General features: G+C 38.3%; 1 protein-coding gene across 4 annotated transcripts in view; it reads right to left on the bottom strand.

Moving 5' to 3' along the window:
- Positions 1–3,631: 3,631 nt before the first annotated feature.
- LOC148973709 (uncharacterized) overlaps positions 3,632–22,413 on the bottom strand; it is a 30,446-nt gene continuing 11,664 nt past the window's right edge. Inside the window, exons 2-7 of one of the 4 annotated variants that reach the window (XR_016146497.1) lie at positions 11,228–11,284; positions 11,005–11,097; positions 10,613–10,919; positions 4,729–4,833; positions 4,235–4,330; positions 3,632–3,971 (exon numbers count right to left, since the gene is read on the bottom strand). Coding sequence is in view for 1 of the 4 variants with exons in the window: in XM_089119535.1 (XP_088975661.1) it covers positions 15,368–16,729 (1,362 nt within the window). In the remaining 3 variants the exon portion in view is untranslated. Of the gene's footprint in view, positions 3,972–4,234; positions 4,331–4,728; positions 4,834–10,612; positions 10,920–11,004; positions 11,098–11,227; positions 11,285–14,300; positions 16,730–22,413 lie in introns of those variants that run through there. The other 3 variants (XR_016146498.1, XR_016146496.1, XM_089119535.1) reach the window with 3 other exon arrangements.

The raw sequence follows: 22,413 nt of genomic DNA, 5'->3' as shown, positions 1-22,413 counted from the left end.
CAAAACTCTGATTTAATTATCAATATACCTGCCTACAAGTTACAACTGTTGCTGTGTCTGCCTGCGTTTAAGTCATGTGTCTAGATCATAGACTGTAAAAAAACGGGTTGAAGAAATATTGTTTAGGCCGCTTTGTTTGATATAATCACGACAATTTAACGCAAGTATGGGAATTGAGCTCAGATCTTCTTGATTAAAGCCCAACGCTTTATCAACTGAGCCACTGCATCTATTGCGGGTTTGGTTTTATTTGTTGGAAAAATAAATATGGAAATATAATTTGACACAAGAGGGCAGTATAGCCCTATTTATGGTTCTGAGTTTAAACTAAACCGTGACATCTACACGTTTTCCAAATTGGACCAACGTGATTATTTCACGTCTTGTTGTCGGGATATGGGTTGGGCACTGAAGTTACAGGAGTTTCTTCCCGTTGCTAAGCAATGGAACTAGGTTGAGTATTTAAAAAGTTTGGTTAACACGGTTAACGTGGTTTAACGTCGATGTAATACGTTGTTTTAGCGTACCTTTTGCTTAAACGAGGAGCTGGGGGACGCCGGAAAAATAGAATTTTACTCATTAGGCTGCTTCATTAAAAACGTGACATTTAGACGTTTTCTTCGGGGTGGATCCAGGCAAATGAATCCTTTTCACCTTAAAAATAATATATAGCCTATATATATATATATATATATATATATATATATATATATATATATATATATATATATATATATATATATTGCATCTAAATAATAGAACATTTCGCAGTGATCGTAGCCTAAATAAAACAAAATTCCATTTTTCTCGGTTTAATGAAAACCTGACATCTACACATTTTCCAAAGTGGACTATTTAGGCTGCTTCATTAAAAATGTGACATTTAGACGTTTTCTTCGGCGTGGATCCAGGCAAATGAATCCTTTTCACCTTGAAAATAATAAATGTTTTTTTTTTTTTTTTTTTTTTTTTTTTGCTTTTTAAATAATAGACCATTTCTCAGTGATTGTCAATAAAAGAAAATTCCATTTTTCTCGGTTTAATGAAAAACAATAGGTCGTGATGGTAAGTTTTAAGTGTAAGTTTCATGTTTGAGGGGGTTTAAACCGTGACATCTGCACGTTTTCAAAAGTGGACCAACGTGATTATTTCACGTCTTGTCACGATACTGGGTTGAAGAAATATTGTTTAGGCCACTTTGTTTGATATAATCACAACAATTTAACACAAATATGGGAATTGAACTCAGGTCTTCTTGATTAAAGCCCAACGCTTTATCAACTGATCTGCATCTGTTGAGTTCAAGTGTGTATTGGACGGGGTTTTATTGCAGTTTTGGCTTTATTTGTTGGAAAAATAAATATAGAAATATAATTTGACCCAAGAGGGCAGTATAGCTCTATTTATGGTTTTGAGTTTAAACTAAACCGTGACATATGGCTACACGTTTTCCAAAGTGGACCAAGGTGATTATTTCACGTCTTGTCGTGATACGGGTTGGGCACTGAAGTTACAGGTTGCTAAGCAATGGAACTAGGTCGAGTATTTAAAAGGTTATGGTTAACACGGTTAACGTGGTTTAACGGTCGATGTAACGTTGTTTTTAGCGAACCTTTTGCAAACGAGGAGCTGGGGGGACGCCGGAAAAATAGACATTTTACTCATTAGGCTGCTTCATTAAAAACGTGACATTTAGACGTTTTCTTCGGCGTGGATCCATGCAATTGAATAATTTTCACCTTAAAAATAATGTTTTTTTTTTTTTTTTTTTTTTTGCATTTTAAATAATAGAACATTTCTCAGTGATCTAAATAAAACAAAATTCCATTTTCTCGGTTTAATGAAAACCAATAGGTCGTTATGGCAGAGGCGAATAGACATCCGGATATCTCTCCAATGGAGCGTGTTAACGCAAACGTGTAAGTTTCACGTTTGAGGGGGTTAAACCGTGACATCTACACATTTTCCAAAGTGGACTATTGAGGCTATAGCTGCTTCATTAAAAATGTGACATTTAGACGTTTTTTTCAGCGTGGATCCAGGCAAATGAATCCTGTTCACCTTGAAAATAATAAATGTTTTTTGCATTTTAAATATCAGACCATTTCTCAGTGATCGTCAATAAAACAAAATTCCATTTTTCTCAGTTTAATGAAAACCAATAGGTAAGTTTCAGTTTAAGTGTAAGTTTCACGTTTGAGGGTTTAAACGGTGCATCTACGCGTTTTCAAAAGTGCACCAAAGTGATTATTTCACGTCTTGCCACGATACCGGGTTGAAGAAGGAATATTGTTTAGGCCACTTTGTTTGATATGATCACAACAATTTAACGCAAACTTGGGAATTGAACTCAGATCTTCTTGATTAAAGCCCAACGCTTTATATCAACTGAGCCACTGCATCTGTTGAGTTCAAGAATGTATTGGACGGGGTTTTATTGTTTTATTAAACCGTGACATCCAATAACAATAAATGTTTTTTTTTTTTTTTTTTTTTGCAATTTAAATAATAGAACATTTCCCAGTGATCGTAAATAAAACAAAATTCCATTTTCTCGGTTTAATGAAAACCAATAGGTCGTTATGGCAGAGGCGAATAAACATCCGGATATCTCTCCAATGGAGTGTGTTAACGCAAACGTGTAAGTTTCACGATTGAGGGGGTTAAACCGAGACATCTACACATTTTCCAAAGTGGACTATCCCAGCTAGATTTTTTTTTGTTCTAAAAATGTTCTGTGAACATTACCATGCAGTGTTCTAATAATGTTTTCAGCGGGTAGTTTTCTTTTTGTTCCAAAAATGTTCTCTTAAAAGTTCTAATAACATTCTCTAAAAACATTCTAAATATGAAGAGTTCAGATGCAAAAGCCTCTAAATGCCATTTGAAATTTTCTTCTTTAATGATGATTTTTATCAAACTTGTATATTTAAGTTCTGTAATTTCACTTAAATAACAATTAATAGGTAATTATCATTGCCATTTAAGTGAAATCACTGAACTTAAATATACAAGCTTAATAAAATGATCATTAATAAAATGATCATTAAAATGAAAATTTCAAATGGCACTTAGAGGCTTTTGCATCTGAACTCTTCATATGTTTAGTGCTAACATTGTTAGAACATTATTCCCTGACGTTCTTACAACATTTTCAGCGAGTAGTTTTCTTTTTGTTCCCAGAATGTTCTCTTAAAAGTTCTAATAACATTCTCTAAAAACATTTTAAATATGTTTGTGCTAACATTGTTAGAACATTATTCCCTGACATTCTAATAACATTTTCAGCAGGCAGTTTTCTTTTTGTTCCTAGAATGTTCTCTTAAAAGTTCTAATAACATTCTCTAAAAACATTCTAAATATGTTTAATGCTAACATTGTTAGAACATTATTCCCTGACGTTCTTATAACATTTTCAGCGGGTAGTTTTCTTTTTGTTCCCAGAATGTTCTCTTAAAAGATGGCATAACATTCTCTAAGATCACTCTGAAAATGTTTTGTGATGACCTTCTATAAAGGTTTAATCATAACATTTTTAAAACATTATCCCCTAACTTTCAGTTTTTAGCGGAAGTTTATTTTTGTTCCCAAAATGTTCTCTTAAAACCCCCAAAAAATGCTTAGCTATAACATTGTTAAAGCATACAATTTTATTAATCTCAAAACTAAAACATCAAAATCTAACAGGTTTATGAATGGCATCCACATCATATTAGAAGTTCTGCGTACAGTAAATGCCCAACATTACATGTAGAACTCCGTGAAGTCACTCATGCGTCTTGACTGCGGTGTTTGCTCAGAGCACTCATCATCAGTCTTTGCTTGTCTTGGTTCTTGCAGAAGAATAATCCAGGAATCTGTATTAATAGTGTTCTACTATTCTCTCTTCTAGTTGTCCAGCTGCTCCGGCAGTTGCGTTAGCAGCATTGAGCTCTGTTCTCTGTGTGCACGGTAGAGTTTTTCCTCATAGCCTAAAAAAGAAGATCATGCAAAAGTGTAAACATAAAGAATACACGTACATTAAGATCACAAGCAATATTTACATTGAAAACTTTAAAAATTAGCCAGCCTAATTAGCAATCAGAAATTATATAAAGACTAATTTATTAAAAGTAGCCTATAAATATGTCAAATTATTAGTATCTTTTTTGTTTCTGTAATTTAAAACATATACTTAATCCATATATCCAGTATCTTAATCCAATAAAGTTTTAAAAATAGATATTTTTCTTACACAAATGCTTCGCTTCAAAACGCCTTTATAAGTCATGTGGTGGATTACTTTTATCATGGATGGATGCGCCTTGATAGACGGCCATTCACTGCCATTCTAAAAGTCAGAAGAGCCAGGACATTTTTTTAAATATAACTCCGATTGTATTCGTCTGTAAGAAGAATGTCATATACACCTAGGATGCCTTGAGTGTGTGTAAATCATGGGCTAATTCTCATTTTTGAATGTCTTTTGGATGAGATCCTTTATGGTCTGTGCTTTTAGCACTAAAGCTCTAGGAGTTAAGGAGTTGAGCATTTATGTCTCAGATATAATAATAATAATAATAATAATAATAATAATAATAGGGTAAATAGGTTAACAATATGTTGGCTTTCTTAAACCAACAAAATTATTTCCTAACATTTGAACAAGATTACTATAATCTGTAGCCTATACTATAATGTAAAGGTAATTCTATCAAGATTTACAACAAAAGTTACAAAACCACTTACAAGGCTCTTTAGCTCCCATGTCCGTTCACCTCTGCAGGTTTATGTTTGCTTCAATAGTTGCCAGATTGTGTCCTTTACACGGAGCATCAGCACCAGAGTAATTACCTGAAATATTTGGTGTAAAAACATGGTCTGTCAACATAAAACGATATTACAAGCACAAACATTGCAAGAAACACAAATGACAGAAAATAGTTTTAGACTAAACGCTCCTTCCAATTCTTCCATTAACGTTACCTCTAAATGAATTACTGAAATATTATTAACTTTTACTTTCAAAAGACATTAAGATCACTTTTAAGTATCAAAAATACAGTATTCGAATGCATAAAACACAATACCGGTATTATAGGCTAAAGTTAGCTGGTTGTAAATGGAGACTTTGTGTCATCGGTAACTTAATCATCTTGGATGTAATAAGCTAGTAATAAAAATCTTACTAAAAATCAAAGCTAGTAATAATTGCATTAAAGAGCTCTATTAATGTAATTTTTATAGTAAAAACTGATTTAGAGAGCTCTCTAATGTAATTCTTACTAGTAATGCAATTGCAGAGCTCTGCAATTCAATTAAAGAGCTTTGCAATTATATTCTTACTAGTAAAAATCAAATTAAAGAGCTCTCTAATCGTAGGCTAATTGTTATTAGTACGAATTTAATAAGAGAGCTCTATAATTGTAATTGCTACTATAGGAATTAAATTGTAAAGCTCAATTGAATTCTTACTGGCAAAAATGCAATAATGACGATTAAGGATGGGTACAATTTAAGCTAAAACAGCTTGCCATACAACACTCCAGTAGCCTACCAGTAGCCACGACCCATCTACTGCAACACATTGCATACACACATACAACGAGCGCCAGAACATCATTACCGGTATTATAGTAACAGACTTTGTTGGATTATGTCATGTAATATCTAACAAAGTCTCTTACGATAATAATAATAATAAAGCTTTTGAGGACAGTTACACTGTATTGAGACAGTTGAGAAATAGTAGGCCAAATATTTTTAGTTTTCAACAATAGGCTTGTTGTTATGTTTCTCAGTTTTGTCATAATTTTAGCAAATAATTTCTTTTATATGTTTTGAGACAGTTTTAAGACTGTTAAAACTTTTTTTATTTAAGTAGGCATCTATTTTCTTTTTATTAAGTGTTAATTTTGTTGTAGCCTAATACATAACCTAAGTGTATTCATTTATAATGTATCATTATTGCGTGACATTTGTGTCAATAATAGTCAAACACAGGTGACTCTGCGTCATGGGAGGGGCCCCCAAATCAAATTCTGCTTAGGGCCCCCAAAAGGCTCGGGCCGGCTCTGTGTGGGATCTCAATAGCTCAGCTCTGGAAGGGTCTAGACTAGAGCAGGGGTGCCCAATCCTGCTCCTGGCGATCGACTGTCCTGCACAGTTCATCTCAAACCCTAATCAAACACAACTGAAGTAGCCAATTAAGGTCTTTAGGATCACATTCAGGTGTGTTTGATTGGGGTTGGAGATGAACTGTGCAGGACAGTAGATCGCCAGGAGCAGGATTGGGCACCCCTGGTCTAGAGCCTCCATTTTGGTACTCAGGTCTAAGTCCCATGGCCCTCTATCAGAATCCAGAGTTTCAAGGAGATTGGAGAAACTTATTTTTTCGCACCAAAAGAAAAAACGAAAGGGGTACCACTGTGGGTTTTTTTTTTTTTGGGGGGGGGGGGGGGTAGGGAACGAAGACGTTAAGTCAGAAGTGACGGAGGAACCCTGTCCAGGAACCCGCGGCTGCATGCCCATTGCACATGGCACCCCAACCCGTGGTAGATGCATCCGTGGAGACAACGAGATGCCTGGAAACTCGCTGAAGAGGGACACCGGCCCGTAAAAGCTGAGGTTTGACCACGGGAAGAAGGTTTGGCGGCACGCTGGAGTCACTGGAACTCGGAGCGAGCAGCTATGCCATGCCCACCTCGGGACTCGATCGCGAAGCCACAGCTGAAGCGGTCTCATATGAAGCAATCCGAGTGGCGTTGCCGCGGCTGCGGATGCCATGTGCCCCAGGAGCCTCTGAAAAAGTTTCAGTGGGACCGCACTCTTGCCCTCGAACTGTCGAAGACAAGTCAGCAGTGAGTGCGCGCGCTCGTTCGTGAGGTGGCAGCCTGCCCCGCAGCTCTGTAGGTCCCCGCCACCGGAGTAGACAAGAACCTACAGGCATTGGAGGGGTGCCTAGGGCTGCCACACCAGGTGGAGGCACTGTGGGGACACCTAAGTGTTGCCACAGAACAATCCACAGGGGGGAACCCCAGTGCACCCTAGACTGCAGCCTCAGGAGGGCAGAGAAGGCGGAAGAGGCTGTTGAGTGATCGTGAAAGTCAAAGGAGACTTCCACAATCTCACAGCCTCTTCATGCACATCTGGGTAGAAAGGTTTTGGGTTCGCCACCCCCAAAAACCAATCATCAGCCTTAAGTGCTCGGGATATGGCAGAATTTTTCACACAAACCCGATACTCGTGGCAGCCCGGGAAGCATAGCTGTGAGCCCTGAATCAAGCTCGCTATGCTAGCACATCCGAGGACAGCAGCACAGACGAGCCATCTCCAAAGACTCCAGCTCACCTTGTGATGCGGAGATAAAGCGCTGCAACGTGTAAGACGGGGCGTGGACCGAGGAATTTCGTCGGTTTAGTTCCAGACCTAACGTCTTTTTGGTCACCCTGGGCACCAGCCAAAGCAGTATCTCACGTGGAGAAAATGGTTTGGGTTGTGGATGAGGGGACTCTCACTCTACTGAGCTCATTGAGTCTCAACCGTTATACATTGCGATGATCACGTTCCCACTGAGAGAACGTGACACACCCACGAGCGCTGTCTGAGCGTGATGAAATCCCAAACACGTCAAACAGCGCTCGCGCCCATCAGCTGACTCTATCCCAATACCGCGCTCAGGAATACACGGGCAGATCGTCTTCAAAAAGACGCGTCTTTAAAAAGACGTGCCGCGTGCACACTCTTTCAGTGAGAGGAAAAAACTCCGCAGATGTTGAAGCGACCAGGGAGAGACACACACACTGGCAGAGCACTGCTCAGATCGCAGGCAATGTGAAACTCGCTGCGTACCGCCGTCACACCAACACCAGAGAGTTCGCTCGTCTCGAAGAGGTGAGTCACCGCAGTAAACTCAGATTGTGTGCCTTGTGGAGTGAAGAAGTTCTCTTGGCTCCGAAGCGAAAACATACTTGCGTTCACTTCCTCCTTTATACTCACGGAGTAGGGCGGAGTACGCTATGCAAATTTCCGCAGCCTCAAGGCATTTCATGCCATTGGCTCGTGATTAAATACTCGAAGAGGATTGGCTTTCTATGCGAAACCCCAATCTCCGTCACTTCTGACGTAACTCGAAGTGACTACGAAAGGGAAACAGATCAAGAAGATCAGAGAAAATCAAAATTTCGACCCAAAAAAACCCCCCCCAAAAAAAAAAAAAAAAAAAACACAAAAAAACAACAACAACAAAACGAAAGGGGTACCACTGTCGTGTTTTTTTTTTTTTTTTTTGGTGCGAAAAAATAAGTTTCTCCAATCTTCTTGAAACTCTGGATTCTGATAGAGGGCCATGGGACTTAGACCTGAGTGCAAAAATGGAGGCTCTAGACCCTTCCAGAGCTGAGATATTGGCTGCGTTCGGAATCGCATACTCAATGAGTAGGTAGTTAATTTTAATAAGTACTTCCTCAACGAGTGCTAAAAGAGAAGGTACTTTATAACCAAATCTCGTTGAGTAATGCGAACCATATCTGCCATGTTGACAATAGGCTTGTTTGAGATGAGCAAATTCTGCGCAGAATCGATCACCGGTGATCAGCGCGAGATGCATGCCGGTTAGAAATGTGTCCGAGAACGGTCCGCCTGGCTCTGATGTCATGCCGACGTATGTCAAAAAACTCTCGCGAGCGCAAGGCGGAAGGGTCGGATTCTGCAGTCGCGCGCAGTTGCTCTCCACCGACTGCGCTGATCAAAAGCATGATGGGAAACGACTTACTGACGACACAGCTTAATGCTCATTGGTTTAAACAACAGTGATGAAGGTAAACTCCATATTCATTAAGCTAAATTCTCCAAATCAAGGCCATATTTTATTTATTTATTTATTTTCAAATTGAAACTGATATATATTGTGGATCTCTTAAACGGGTTAAAAATAAGAATGCTATAGTCAGTAACTCAAATAGGCCTATACTAGGCCTACTCTAAAATGTTCAAGTGAAAAATAGCTCTCATTTTATAGATGATGAAGTTTGTAAGTCTGTCTATTTAAGCTAAGCTTATTTTGATTTATTTATTTATTTTATTATTAATTTTATTCTGATGTTTATTTATTTGTCACTGTATAATAGGCCTATTTGTTTCACGAATTGTGGTGCTTGTAGGTAGGCTATGTTTGTAACTTGCATTCTAATAAAAAAGTAAAATAAATCAAAATAAAAGAACAACAGATGAATTGTTCTCTTTTAAACTGTTTGATTTTAAAACTGATATCATGTTTTATGTGTATAGGCTACATATGGGTGAATAAACTCTCTGACAGTGCCATATGGGTTATATTTCATTTTTGTTAAAACAATAGGCTATATAAAAACACGTCTGTATTAAAGAAAAAAAAAGATTGATAAACACATATTTGGAATGTAATTAAATAACAAGTACTTTGGGTGTCTTGAAAAAAAAAATATTTTTATATAAAAGCAATAGAACTTAAATCACATCCAGTTTTATTAGCAACACGTGCACGAGCGTGAATCCCGTTAATCCCGCGATATCCGCCTTTGATCTCACAGGTGTCTGATTCACTGCGAGAACCCTAGATCTGTCCGGCTTGATTGCGCTTTTTTCACTCCTCCCCTCACTGCAGCCGCCTACTCTCGACTACATTGCAGGCGAGGCGAGGCGCATCTCAAACAAGCCTATTGTGACCTACAACGCGTTATCTCGCAACAGCTTAAAATATTTGAACGACACGTTTTATTAATCTATCTATGAATATCTTAATGAAACATGCTCATTTTGTGGTAGTATTGTTGAAGAAACAGCTGCCCATTTATTTTGTGAAAACGTTATATTTTAAACCCTACTAATGTGACCCAGTTTTATCCTTGACGATATATTTTTGTTAAGAAACCCCAAAATTGTCATCTCTTGAATATGTTAATTTCTTTATTTTATACTCAAAAGTTTCTCCTATAAGTTTTCCTCTTTTTCTTGATTAATTTACCTCGTTTCATCCCTCAGACTTATACATAAAAAAAATAATGTAGCCTATTATGATGAACTTTTTAGATCTATTTTGTTCTTTTTTCCAGTGTATAAATAGCCTATCATATTATGATGTACACAAACCAATGACGTTTGTAATGTCTACACAAAGGAGACGGGCAGCAAAAGATCTTCTTTGGAGAAAACTGTTGATTTTATACTCGAAAAAATGTAAGTATCACTGCTTAAAAATGAATATTACTTTAGAATGAATTGCATTGTTAGCCCACCCCAAAACTTAAAAACAAAATAATAATATTAAATGCTGACCAATACTTAATTATATAACCTATTTATATACTAAAAATATAATTTAATAAAACAAGCAAAATGTAATTTGTTTTGTCATATGACAGTTATGCATGAATACATTTATATTTTGCTAAATGCAGTGAAACATCTCAATTGTCAGTCAATCGATGAATTAATGCATACATTAATTAATTATATTTTATATACTGACAACAATAAGAAACATGAATAAATGAGTAAAAGAACAAATAAAAGTAACCATCAAAATAAACAAATGCATATACAAGTCAACAACACATGAAACAAAGCTTTATTCAAACTAAAAGCATGTATTTACCGGCGCTGAACACCACATCCTAATGCCGATTCAACACAGCGGTTCCCATTCTGCAACTTTATTCTGATGAATTCACCAGAGGGGACTGTGCCTTCGTCCCAGAGCTTGCTGCTAAGCTGCGCTTCACAATCTGAGGCAATAAGGGCAGGTAGAGAGATGGAGGAACTCATAAGGGCAGGTGGACAGATGGAGGGTCTCGTAAGGGCAGGTGGAGCGATAGAGGGTCTCATCCATGGCACCACTTCCAGGATTCAGCTCTGGGCTCCTCATCCTCAGGCTTCACACCAGTCTGCAGACATTTCAGATCCTACAAAAATACAAAAACATTACACAAAAGCAGTCATTTTAACAGCACAATGTCATTTGATTTATGTATTAAAAAATAACCTTACTTTATACTTGAGTAAAATCCCTAAAACCTTTTTGTCCCCTCAACAAATGCTGCCATCATCTTTCCTTGCAGGTCCTGCTCCTCCACAAAAGCTCTGCAGCAAACGCACAGAAATCAAGACTCGGAAAAGTGTTGTAATTTGTCCGTTTGAAATTACAATCATTCAAATAAATTACAACTTAATATTGAATAGATTTTGTTATCCATTTCTGTACTATACTCACTCAAAGCCTTTGATGACAGCATTCAACATCATGCAACACAAGCGTGTTCTCCTGTCCCTGTAACATACAGACAGATTCACATTACGAGCTCAACACTACATGCTGAGGTTGATGTGTTAACTCACTTTTTATCCAACTTAAATGTTCCTCAATATATCAACACTAATAAGGGACAAATTAAATCATGGGTTAGTTACTTTATAGATTTGTTTATTTGTCTAATGTAAACAGTGTTGACAACAGTGAATTATCCTACATAATAGCACACATGTTACACTCATATGTATTTTCCATGTTGTGATGTGCTCATCTGCAATACTTATATAATATTTTCCTTCCTGATGTAAACAGCCAAAAAAACAAACAAAAAAAAAAAAACGACAGTGGTACCCCTGTTGTTGTTTTTTTTGTTTTTGTTTTTTTGGTGCGAAAAAATAAGTTTCTCCAATTTTCTTGAAACTCTGGATTCTGATAGAGGGCCATGGGACTTAGACCTGAGTGCCAAAATGGAGGCTCTAGACCCTTCCAGAGCTGAGATATTGAGATATTTATAATGGCATAAATGCTGGGATCTCAATATCTCAGCTCTGGAAGGGTCTAGAGCCTCCATTTTGGCACTCAGGCCTAAGTCCCATAGCCCTCTGTCAGAATCCAGAGTTTCAAGAAGATCAGAGAAAATCAAAATTTCGACCCAAAAAAAAAACAAACAAACAAACAAACAAAAAAAAAAACGAAAGGGGTACCACTGTCGTTTTTTTTTTTGGGGTCGAAATTTTGAGTTTCTCCGATCTTCTTGAAACTCTGGATTCTGATAGAGGGCCATGGGACTTAGACCTGAGTGCAAAAATGGAGACCCTTCCAGAGCTGATATATTGAGATATTTATAATGGCATAAATGCTGGGATCTCAATATCTCAGCTCTGGAAGGGTCTAGAGCCTCCATTTTGGCACTCAGGTCTAAGTCCCATAGCCCTCTGTCAGAATCCAGAGTTTCAAGAAGATCAGAGAAAATCAAAATTTCGACCCAAAAAAAACAAACAAACAAACAAAAAAACGAAAGGGGTACCACTGTCGTTTTTTTTTTTTTTTGGGTCGAAATTTTGAGTTTCTCCGATCTTCTTGAAACTCTGGATTCTGATAGAGGGCCATGGGACTTAGACCTGAGTGCAAAAATGGAGACCCTTCCAGAGCTGATATATTGAGATATTTATAATGGCATAAATGCTGGGATCTCAATATCTCAGCTCTGGAAGGGTCTAGAGCCTCCATTTTGGCACTCAGGCCTAAGTCCCATAGCCCTCTGTCAGAATCCAGAGTTTCAAGAAGATCAGAGAAAATCAAAATTTCGACCCAAAAAAAACAAACAAACAAACAAACAAAAAAAAAAAAACGAAAGGGGTACCACTGTCGTTTTTTTTTTTTTGGGTCGAAATTTTGAGTTTCTCCGATCTTCTTGAAACTCTGGATTCTGATAGAGGGCCATGGGACTTAGACCTGAGTGCAAAAATGGAGACCCTTCCAGAGCTGATATATTGAGATATTTATAATGGCATAAATGCTGGGATCTCAATATCTCAGCTCTGGAAGGGTCTAGAGCCTCCATTTTGGCACTCAGGTCTAAGTCCCATGGCCCTCTGTCAGAATCCAGAGTTTCAAGAAGATCAGAGAAAATCAAAATTTCGACCAAAAAAAAAAACAAACAAAAAAAAACAAAAAACGAAAGGGGTACCACTGTCGTTTTTTTTTTTTTTTTTGGGTCGAAATTTTGAGTTTCTCTGATCTTCTTGAAACTCTGGATTCTGATAGAGGGCCATGGGACTTAGACCTGAGTGCAAAAATGGAGACCCTTCCAGAGCTGATATATTGAGATATTTATAATGGCATAAATGCTGGGATCTCAATATCTCAGCTCTGGAAGGGTCTCTAGAGCCTCCATTTTGGCACTCAGGTCTAAGTCCCATAGCCCTCTGCCAGAATCCAGAGTTTCAAGAAGATCAGAGAAAATCAAAATTTCGACCCCAAAACAAACAAACAAACAAACAAACAAACAAACAAAAAAAAAAAAAAAACGAAAGGGGTACCACTGTCGTTTTTTTTTTTTTTTTGGGTCGAAATTTTGAGTTTCTCCGATCTTCTTGAAACTCTGGATTCTGATAGAGGGCCATGGGACTTAGACCTGAGTGCAAAAATGGAGGCTCTAGACCCTTCCAGAGCTGAGATATTGAGATATTTATAATGGCATAAATGCTACATGGGATCTTAATATCTCAGCACTGGAAGGCTCTAGGCAGTAGATCATCAGTTTCTGAAATATTCAGACCAGCCCGCCTGGCAGCATTAAACATGCCACGTTCAAACTAAGTCACTTAAATTACCTGATGCTCAGTTTGAAGTAATGCAAGTTATATAATCATTACTTTTTCAAGTAACTAGTCTTAACACATTTCCTTTAAATTTACAACAAAATATCTGTTACTTTTTTCTATCTTAAATAATATAAATATACTTTATGTAATTAATTTCACTTTATTAACCAATGTCTTTGCTGCTGACCTTTGATGATCCGATTCAACCAGACGGATAATCAAAATCGGTAGTGAGGTGCCAAGGTTTGTGCGGTGTGTGTAAACATTGCTAAGGTTAAGATTGTTGCACTTTCTTCTGCTGCATGCTATTCTTCTGCTATCCAGAATGGCAGCACAGCTGAAAGGTGTGTTTATTATTGTACCATGGCCCTGAGTGTCTTGAGAAAACCTTTCAGGTGTGTGGGAATAAAAGGAATCTAATGAGCAGTCTAATGAGGACGGGTTCAGAAACTCGTTGATAGGTCATGAAACAATCTCCTCATAAATTCACTGTGGCTGGGAGAGTAAAATTGATCGATGTGTTTCTACCTAATATTTGAAGAGTTCAGATGCAAAAGCCTCTAAATGCCATTTGAAATTTTCTTCTTTAATGATGATTTTTATCAAACTTGTATATTTAATTTCAGTAATTTCACTTAAATTATTGAACTTAAATATACAAGTTTGATAAAAAATCATCATTAAAGAAGAAAAATTCAAATGGCATTTAGAGGCTTTTGCATCTGAACTCTTCATTTATATATTGATGCATGGCAACTTTTGTTCACATCTGCATGTAACTGCAGATACCTGCATATCCAAAATTTATTTCACAAAGAACTTTCGCATAAACAAGCTTTAGGCCAAAACTGAGACCAACACATCATCATTTGTTTAGCCTAAACAAATATGATATCATCAATGAGGTTACTTAACCGGTTTTGCACGGGTTTCAATGCATCTTCCATGGCCTTGATCTCACAGGGCATTTCAAAAAAGAGAAAATTTCATCTAGCATTATGAACATGATCTTTTTATGATCATAAGCCTTAAAACCACAGAGAAAGACAGCACATTCTCCATTTAGATACTTTTTCATTGGAATTTTTTTCTTTATTGAGATCTGACATTGGAGTATTAAAATATTTTCTTTTGACAAATCCATATAACATATTTTAATTTTCCCAAAATTCAGTGATTTATGCTTGAAGCTTTAGCTTGACATATACTAAACATAGTGTAAATGCAATAATATTTCGCATCCCAGTCAGCAGTTTTTTATTTTTTTTATTTTGCAGAATAATAAGTCATTTTTGGATTAGCTCTTATTTTTTGAGGATGGTACTGTATATCATTTGTCATTCAGCAGGGTTTTTTTTTTTTTTTTTGCAGAATAATAAGTCGTTTTTTTAAGTCATTTTTAAGTTGGCTGAAGACTTCGTTTCTGTTGATTATGCTGATGACTCGAATGGCCCCGTCCAGTCTGTGGTCGATAAACCCAGACTTGAAATGCTTTGAGCCAATGATGGGCATTATCGAATTCGAAGCTTCTAGGATTTTTTGTTTATTATTTGTTGGATTAGCCCTTATTTTTTGAGGATGGTATATCATTAATCATTCAGCAGTATTTTTTTTATTTTTTTATTTTGCAGAATAATAAGTCATTTTTATCTATAAATCTATAAACTTGCTCCGCCAGTAGCTGCAATGAAAAGAGGAAAATGTTTCTGAACGTCATATGACTGGGTTCAGTGGGTTCGTAGGCCTATTTGAAAATATAACATTTCAATACAGTTTAGGCTTTATTTACATTAGTAGAGAAATTTTGTCTGGAAACATTCAGGAGACCAGAAAGCTTCAATGTCTGGTCAATGTTCGGTATCAGTTCTTGCTCAAAGTCCCAGACTCTTTTGTCTACAAACAGTTGGTCTTTGGTAAGATGCCCCTGCAGTGGGACTCTCACATGAACAATCCTACATACATCAAACGGTACATGGTAACGACCTCCAGTTTCTTTCAAAATAGAATGCACTGAGGTTTGCTGCACCTTCCTTGGGTTGACAATAATCTTTGTGGGATTTAAAATGTTCTTTCGATCAGGTTCTCTGTAAATGTGCTCCATGATATTGACACCTGGAATATTATTCCATTCTGCTCGCTTGAACTTCCCACTGTCCTCAAACTGTGTTTTGGGGAATATGTGGTTCTCTATGAGGAACACCCCAACATTGGGATGAGCAGACTGAAGATCCTCCATAAGAAGTGGTAAATTGCTGTGTTTGTACGGCATGATGATCTCATCAATATCATTCAGGAGAACGTACCTGGATTGATACATGTGCCTGTAAATGCACTCGTTGAGTGTTACTAACTGACCATAATATTGGATATCACCCTTGTGCGTATTGATGTTCCAGCCTGAGGACGGGTTTAGAAACTTGTCGATAGGCCATGAAACAATCTCCAGTATCCCCTCTGTTTCATAATGTTTTAAGAGTTTTTTCAGGTCTGGTCCACATTTCGTTTTATAGATGACAACATGCTGTACACCCAGAAGCTTGTACATCTCTATAGTTTGAGCAAACTGCAGTACATTGTTGTAGTCGCCAAAAAGGTTGGAGATGCAAATCGTGAAGTTAAACTTGAAAGTCTCTCTTCCCACCTTATTTCGAATTGGCAGATACTCCATCTTAGAGTCAACTGAATCTTTCCCATCAGTTGTTATGAGGACATGTGTTGCATCTTGCATGTGTTTACCTTTACAAATCACATCTGAGGCACCATACGGAAAGCTAAAATGGTCTGTGTGTATCTGGACATCTGCCTGAACAGTTCTGCAGTCATAAACAGTGCTGCAGTAAACACAGTAAAGCGGCTGAAGACTGTTTCTGTTGATTATGCTGATGACTCGAATGACCCCGTCCAGTCTGTGGTCGATAAACGCAGACACCATGAAATGCTTTGAGCCATTGATGGGCATTATCAAATTCGAAGCCTCTGGGATTTTTAGTTTATTATTTGTTGGATTAGGTCTTATTTTTGGAGGATGGTACTGTAAATTATTTGTAGAACTGTCCATGTACACCAAAACTAGCATGCCGAAAACAGTGACAATGAATGAGAGTGAAAGAAGTGCCATAGGCCTACATTTTCCCATCTGTAGAAAAAAAGAAAATAAATGTGTCAAAATCTATGCAAAATGTAAAAAAAAACAATCAAACTCTTGTGCCGAGTTCACACAGCACAATTTTCAAAGTAGTCAGGTCACGGTTCTTTTCACACATTCGGTTGCTGGTGTCATTGCACGATGGATCGGCGACAGAAGCTTTCACACTGAATAACTTTACAAAAGACAGAATCGCCAACAACTTTGGTCTGGTCCGAAAAACTACATTTCACAACCAAACACACACAAGAAGTGATAAGGAAATAACGCAAGACCATGACCAGCGTTCTCGCAAAATTGTTATAAAAATCATAGCCCACAAGAAACTTGCAATCCAAATTATCTTTGCGCGGTGCTCTGATGTGCCGCAAAAAGGAGACCAAGAGAAAAAGAAAAACTGATTATGCAGGAGGAAGACATTCAAATATGGTCATTATTAACTAAGCATTATTTTAATGACTTAATCATGTTTGTGGCCCCTAAACTAAAGTGGTGACTTGGTCCTTTGAACACTGATGAACAATGTGCTATTAATGGTGGCATAACTGTGAAATCACAAGAATATGAACATGAAAGTTCAAGCCTTTGCAAACAATGTAGGCCTGGGGACACAAACGGACATTGATCTTAACTTTACTGCTTTATTCTGAAACAACCAGTTAAATCAACAGCAATATCTAGGAAGAGCTGAGAAGGAATTCAAACACCAGTTATCTACTTTTGTTATCCTGTAAATCAGAATATACTGCCAATAGCCTTGGTTTGCCATGGTTTTTGGAATAAAATGTAATATCAATCTAGGAATAATATATTTACAAATCTCCTGGACTAACTAATACTTAATAACATGATTTTTAAACAAAAGCCACTTTCACTCATAGCCTACAATCAGACATTGTTTCAATTTATTTATTGTTTTTCAATATATTAATGTTACATGTGAGCAGTCATCAAGTGTCATGCCATAAATGAATGGAACTTTTTTATACAAGCAAACTTCAAGAATTTGTAACCTTTGTCCAATTTCGATCTTTTCACAATTCCCTGAAAACTATCAATAAAATGGACAACATCTGCTATTCTTATTTTTGTCAGCTATATGAATGACTAAGAGAGAAAGCAAGCTTAACAGTCCATTTTGAGAATGAATGGCGATCGTAGCGGGTAGTGGCGCGACCAGAAGTCTTTTTGCGGTCTGTGTCTGGCATTGTTGAACTTCAGTGGTTCCATGAAAACCCGCAAAACATGGAAAGCTGTGAAGTGATAAATAGGGTTTCTTCTTTGGGTGGGCATAAACATCATAAAAAGGTAAGCAACAGGACTGACCGCTTTTAGTCTCTGCATTTGTCCTCAGACTGTCTGCAACTTCTAACGCTTTCACAGGAAAAGAGTTTACCCTAATTCCGGTCTCGTTCGCCATGCATATACTTCCTCTGGATTCCAATATGACTGCATGGATAATCTTTATTTTTAATGACGTTCCAGCTGATGGGGTAAAACATTGTCCGTTTGTTCCCTTCATTTCACTAAGGATGGTTTTGTAAACGATTTGCAGACCGATTAAGAGTAAAGAACGGTGCTGTGCCGTCTATATTGGATCTGACAGGAATTGTGCAACACACGGACTCTGGGTCGAACATGTATGGGCGAATCATTCCGGTTGCCATTTTACAGATGCCATTTTTCCGGTGGCCTTCACTTCCTGCTCAGCTACTGTTCGGACGCTCCTGCTTACTGCTCCGCGCTTTGCTCTATCGCTTTAATATTTTTTTTATATATTTTATCTCCTTTTCACCTAATTTTAACTTCATCAAATCAGCACAGTGCTCAGACGCTGGGATTACTTAAAAAGTCACACTTTTATTCAACCAGCCTCTCACTGCTTACATTCCGGGGAAGAGAAAACACAACTCCCTACACTCATAAGGATAAGAAAATGCCTCTTCGGGAATCTACTTGCTGCTCTAACTGCCACAGACTTTTACAAAGGATTGCAGTTCTTGAAACAAAGTTAAATTCGGGACCGACAAACCAGACGGAAGGCACAACAGAGCTCCGTCGTGGACGCCCTCAGCGCACAGCCGGTGAGTCCCATGAATCTAGTGCTCCTCGACAAGCTATACTGACTGTAGAGAAACAAGCCGATCGACTTACAAATCGATGGCACAAACAGGGAGCGAGACCCAAAGGCACTCGAGACATCAGATTGTCACGAGCACCACATATTTCAGCAGTAGCATCATCTACCCCAGATATGACTCTGACCAGGATTGCAACCACTGGTCTCCTACCACCGCCTATTCATCTTGAGAACAGATTCAAAGTATTAATGAATGAAGAATCCCTGAATTTGACGAATGTGATCGAACACAGACTGAGTCAGCCTGTAGCTAACGCTGATGCTAACCGGCGCTCAAGGTCGAGCAGACAGCGGCACTCAGCTCAGAGCACAGCGGGGCCCAGGACTCTGATAGTGGGCGACTCCACAATCAGAAACATTAGTATCAGGGATACAACTACATGCTGCCTTCCACAAGCAACAACTTCTGATGTAAACAGGGAACTTCAGAACATTCTGGTGAAACATAAAACTGCAAATCGACTCATCATTCATGTGGGGAAGAACGATATTCATAAAGAGCAGTCAGAACTCCTTAAGAAGGATTTCAATGAACTTTTTGAAACACTTAAAAGACTGAAAGTTGAAACATTCATCAGTGGACCACTCCCAGCAAGAGGAACAAACAGGTTTTCACGGTTGCTTGGGCTCAACACATGGCTGCAAAAAACCTGCAATATAAAAGGAGTGAACTTTATTGACAACTTCAATCTTTTCTGGAGTCAGAGGCAACTGTTTCAACGGGATGGCCATCACCCAAACAAACTTGGTTCAAGAGTACTAAAGGACAATATCTACTTCTCCCTCCATCATCCTTCTGCAGTGTGTGCCAATCCATTCAACCTGAATGGCACTCACACACCTGGACACAGTATGAACGACCACAGGACTTCACTTCAACACTTAAATGGACATATTGCTGACACATCACACAAGGACAATGATAACACCACTCAGCCACAACAACAACCTCTGCTCACGGATACAATCTCAGCAGAGCTCTGCCCACAGAGCTCACCACAGACAGACTGTGACATATCAGAACTGCTCCCAGATTCAGCACCCAAGGACGACTTTCTGGAAAACAACGAGGGAAACCAGGACAGCATTTTACACCCTCCAATAACACCAGAGCAACAGCCCATCTCACCTGACACGTTATCACTCTCTCCAGCATCTCCACTTCTGTGCTTCTCAGAGAAAATGGAACAACTGGTGTCTGCTGGAACCAAACTATCACACTCTTTTGCTGCAAGCCCCCAGATACCAACCAAAAAACGACAGGCCCCAAAACCACCAAAGCTTTCGGGCCCAGCTCCCCCTCCCCCTCCTCGGAGAGCTCTTCGGCCTCTGCCACAGCGCCAGGGCCCACACTCTCCCCCATCGGCTCGAGGTAAACCAAAAACAACTGATACCAGCTCTAAGTGAAATATTTTGGTTCCTCGCTATGAAAACAATAACTTTATCAAATGTTTACAGAACAAGCGGGAACCCAGTGTGCCTGAATCTTTCTCTATTGCTGTTCATTTACATGATAGAAAATCTAAGGCCTTCAACAGCCGTACAGCAAACCCATCTAATCTGGTGCCCATTACACGCCAAACTAAGACTGCTGTGAGGACAAAAAGTAAGACTATAAAGTTAGCACTTTTAAACATCCGCTCCATTAAAAATAAATCACTTCTAGTCAATGACTTAATAACCACACACAACCTGGACTTCATGTTTCTAACTGAAACTTGGCTAGAAGACAGCTGTAGTGCAACGGTCCTAAACGAAACATCCCCTCCAAATTTTACTTATATGAGTGTCTGCAGAGCGGGTAAGAGAAGTGGCGGCTTAGCTGCTCTTTTTAAAGATGCTTATCAATGTAAGCAAATATCATTTGGGAATTACCCCTCTTTCGAATATCTGGGTATTGTGTTAAAAGGTGCTCCACGTATTTTACTTATCATAGTTTACAGGCCTCCAAAATACTCTCCAGCCTTTGCTGAGGATTTTACTGAATTGCTATCAACAATTACCTCTGAGTTTGACTGTTTTGCCATTGCTGGAGATTTCAACATTCACATAGATAACGCAGAAAACAATATGGCAAAAGATATTAAAACTGTTTTAAAAACTTTTGATCTGACACAGCATGTACACGGTCCCACACACAATCGTGGACACACTCTAGATTTACTTATCAGTACGGGTTTAAACATCTCATCGATTGTTATTAAGGATGTAGCACTGTCTGACCATTTCTGTATTTTCTTTGATATATTAATCTCTCCTGCCGTTGAAGCTAGAGCTGTGTCTGTCAAGAAGAGATGCTTAAATGAAAACACTGGTGTGCTATTTATGAAGGCTATAGCTTTAAAACCAAGCATATCTGCTGACTCTGTTGATTTTCTCCTTGATTCTTTTAACTCAAAAGTTAAGAGTGTAATTGATGATATTGCTCCTGTTAAAGTCAGGAAGAATAGTGGCAGACAAAAAGCACCTTGGAGAAACTCAACAGCTGTGCAAAATATGAAAAGACAATGCAGAAGAGCAGAACGCATGTGGCGGAAGACAAAACTTGTAGTCCATTATAACATCTACAAAGACAGCATCCACGCTTTCAATAGGGAACTAGGCAAAGCCAGACAGACTTTCTTCTCAAATATTATAAACAGCAATATAAACAACACACGCACTCTTTTTGCTACTGTAGAGAGACTGACAAACCCCCCAAGCCAGATTCCCATAGAAATGCTCTCAGACAGCAAGTGCAGTGAGTTTGCTTCTTTCTTTTCTGAGAAAATCAATAACATCAGAAAGGTGATCAGCACATCCTTGAGTTGCTCTGGGGTCAAGCAGATCAGACCACAACCTGAGAAAGTAGTTACTATGTCTGATTTCGAAGAAATTGATGACACAATTTTGGTAGAAACCGTACAGCACCTTAAAACATCAAACTGCGCCCTTGACACACTTCCCACATCTTTTTTCAAAAGTGTGTTAAACTGTTTAGAAGCAGATCTCCTAGAAGTGGTAAATGCCTCACTTCGCTCTGGGAATTTTCCGAACTCCCTGAAAACTGCAGTTGTCAAGCCCCTCCTGAAAAAGAGCAATCTGGATAAGACCATCTTGAGCAATTATAGACCGATCTCAAATCTTCCTTTCATAGGCAAGATCATTGAAAAGGTTGTCTTCAATCAGCTGAACAAATTCTTAAGCTCAAATGGATATTTTGACAATTTTCAATCTGGTTTCCGATCGCATCACAGCACGGAGACAGCTCTCATAAAGATAATAAACGACATTCGCTTAAATACTGATACAGGCAAATTATCCGTGTTGGTACTACTCGACCTCAGTGCTGCATTTGACACTGTTGATCACAACATACTTCTTGACAGGCTGAAAAACTGGGTGGGGCTTTCTGGGATAGTCCTAAAATGGTTCAGGTCATACTTAGAAGGGAGAGGTTATTTTGTGAGAATGGGAGAACATAAGTCTGAGTGGACATCCATGACTTGCGGAGTCCCTCAGGGCTCGATTCTTGCTAAACTAAATCAGCATACTA

The sequence above is a fragment of the Pimephales promelas genome, chromosome 14, assembly GCF_988280905.1.
Source record: "Pimephales promelas chromosome 14, fPimPro1.hap1.1, whole genome shotgun sequence".
In the NCBI taxonomy this organism is placed as follows: domain Eukaryota; kingdom Metazoa; phylum Chordata; class Actinopteri; order Cypriniformes; family Leuciscidae; genus Pimephales; species Pimephales promelas.
Note: the sequence above shows the minus strand (reverse complement) of the source record. Positions and strands in the feature narration are given on the sequence as shown.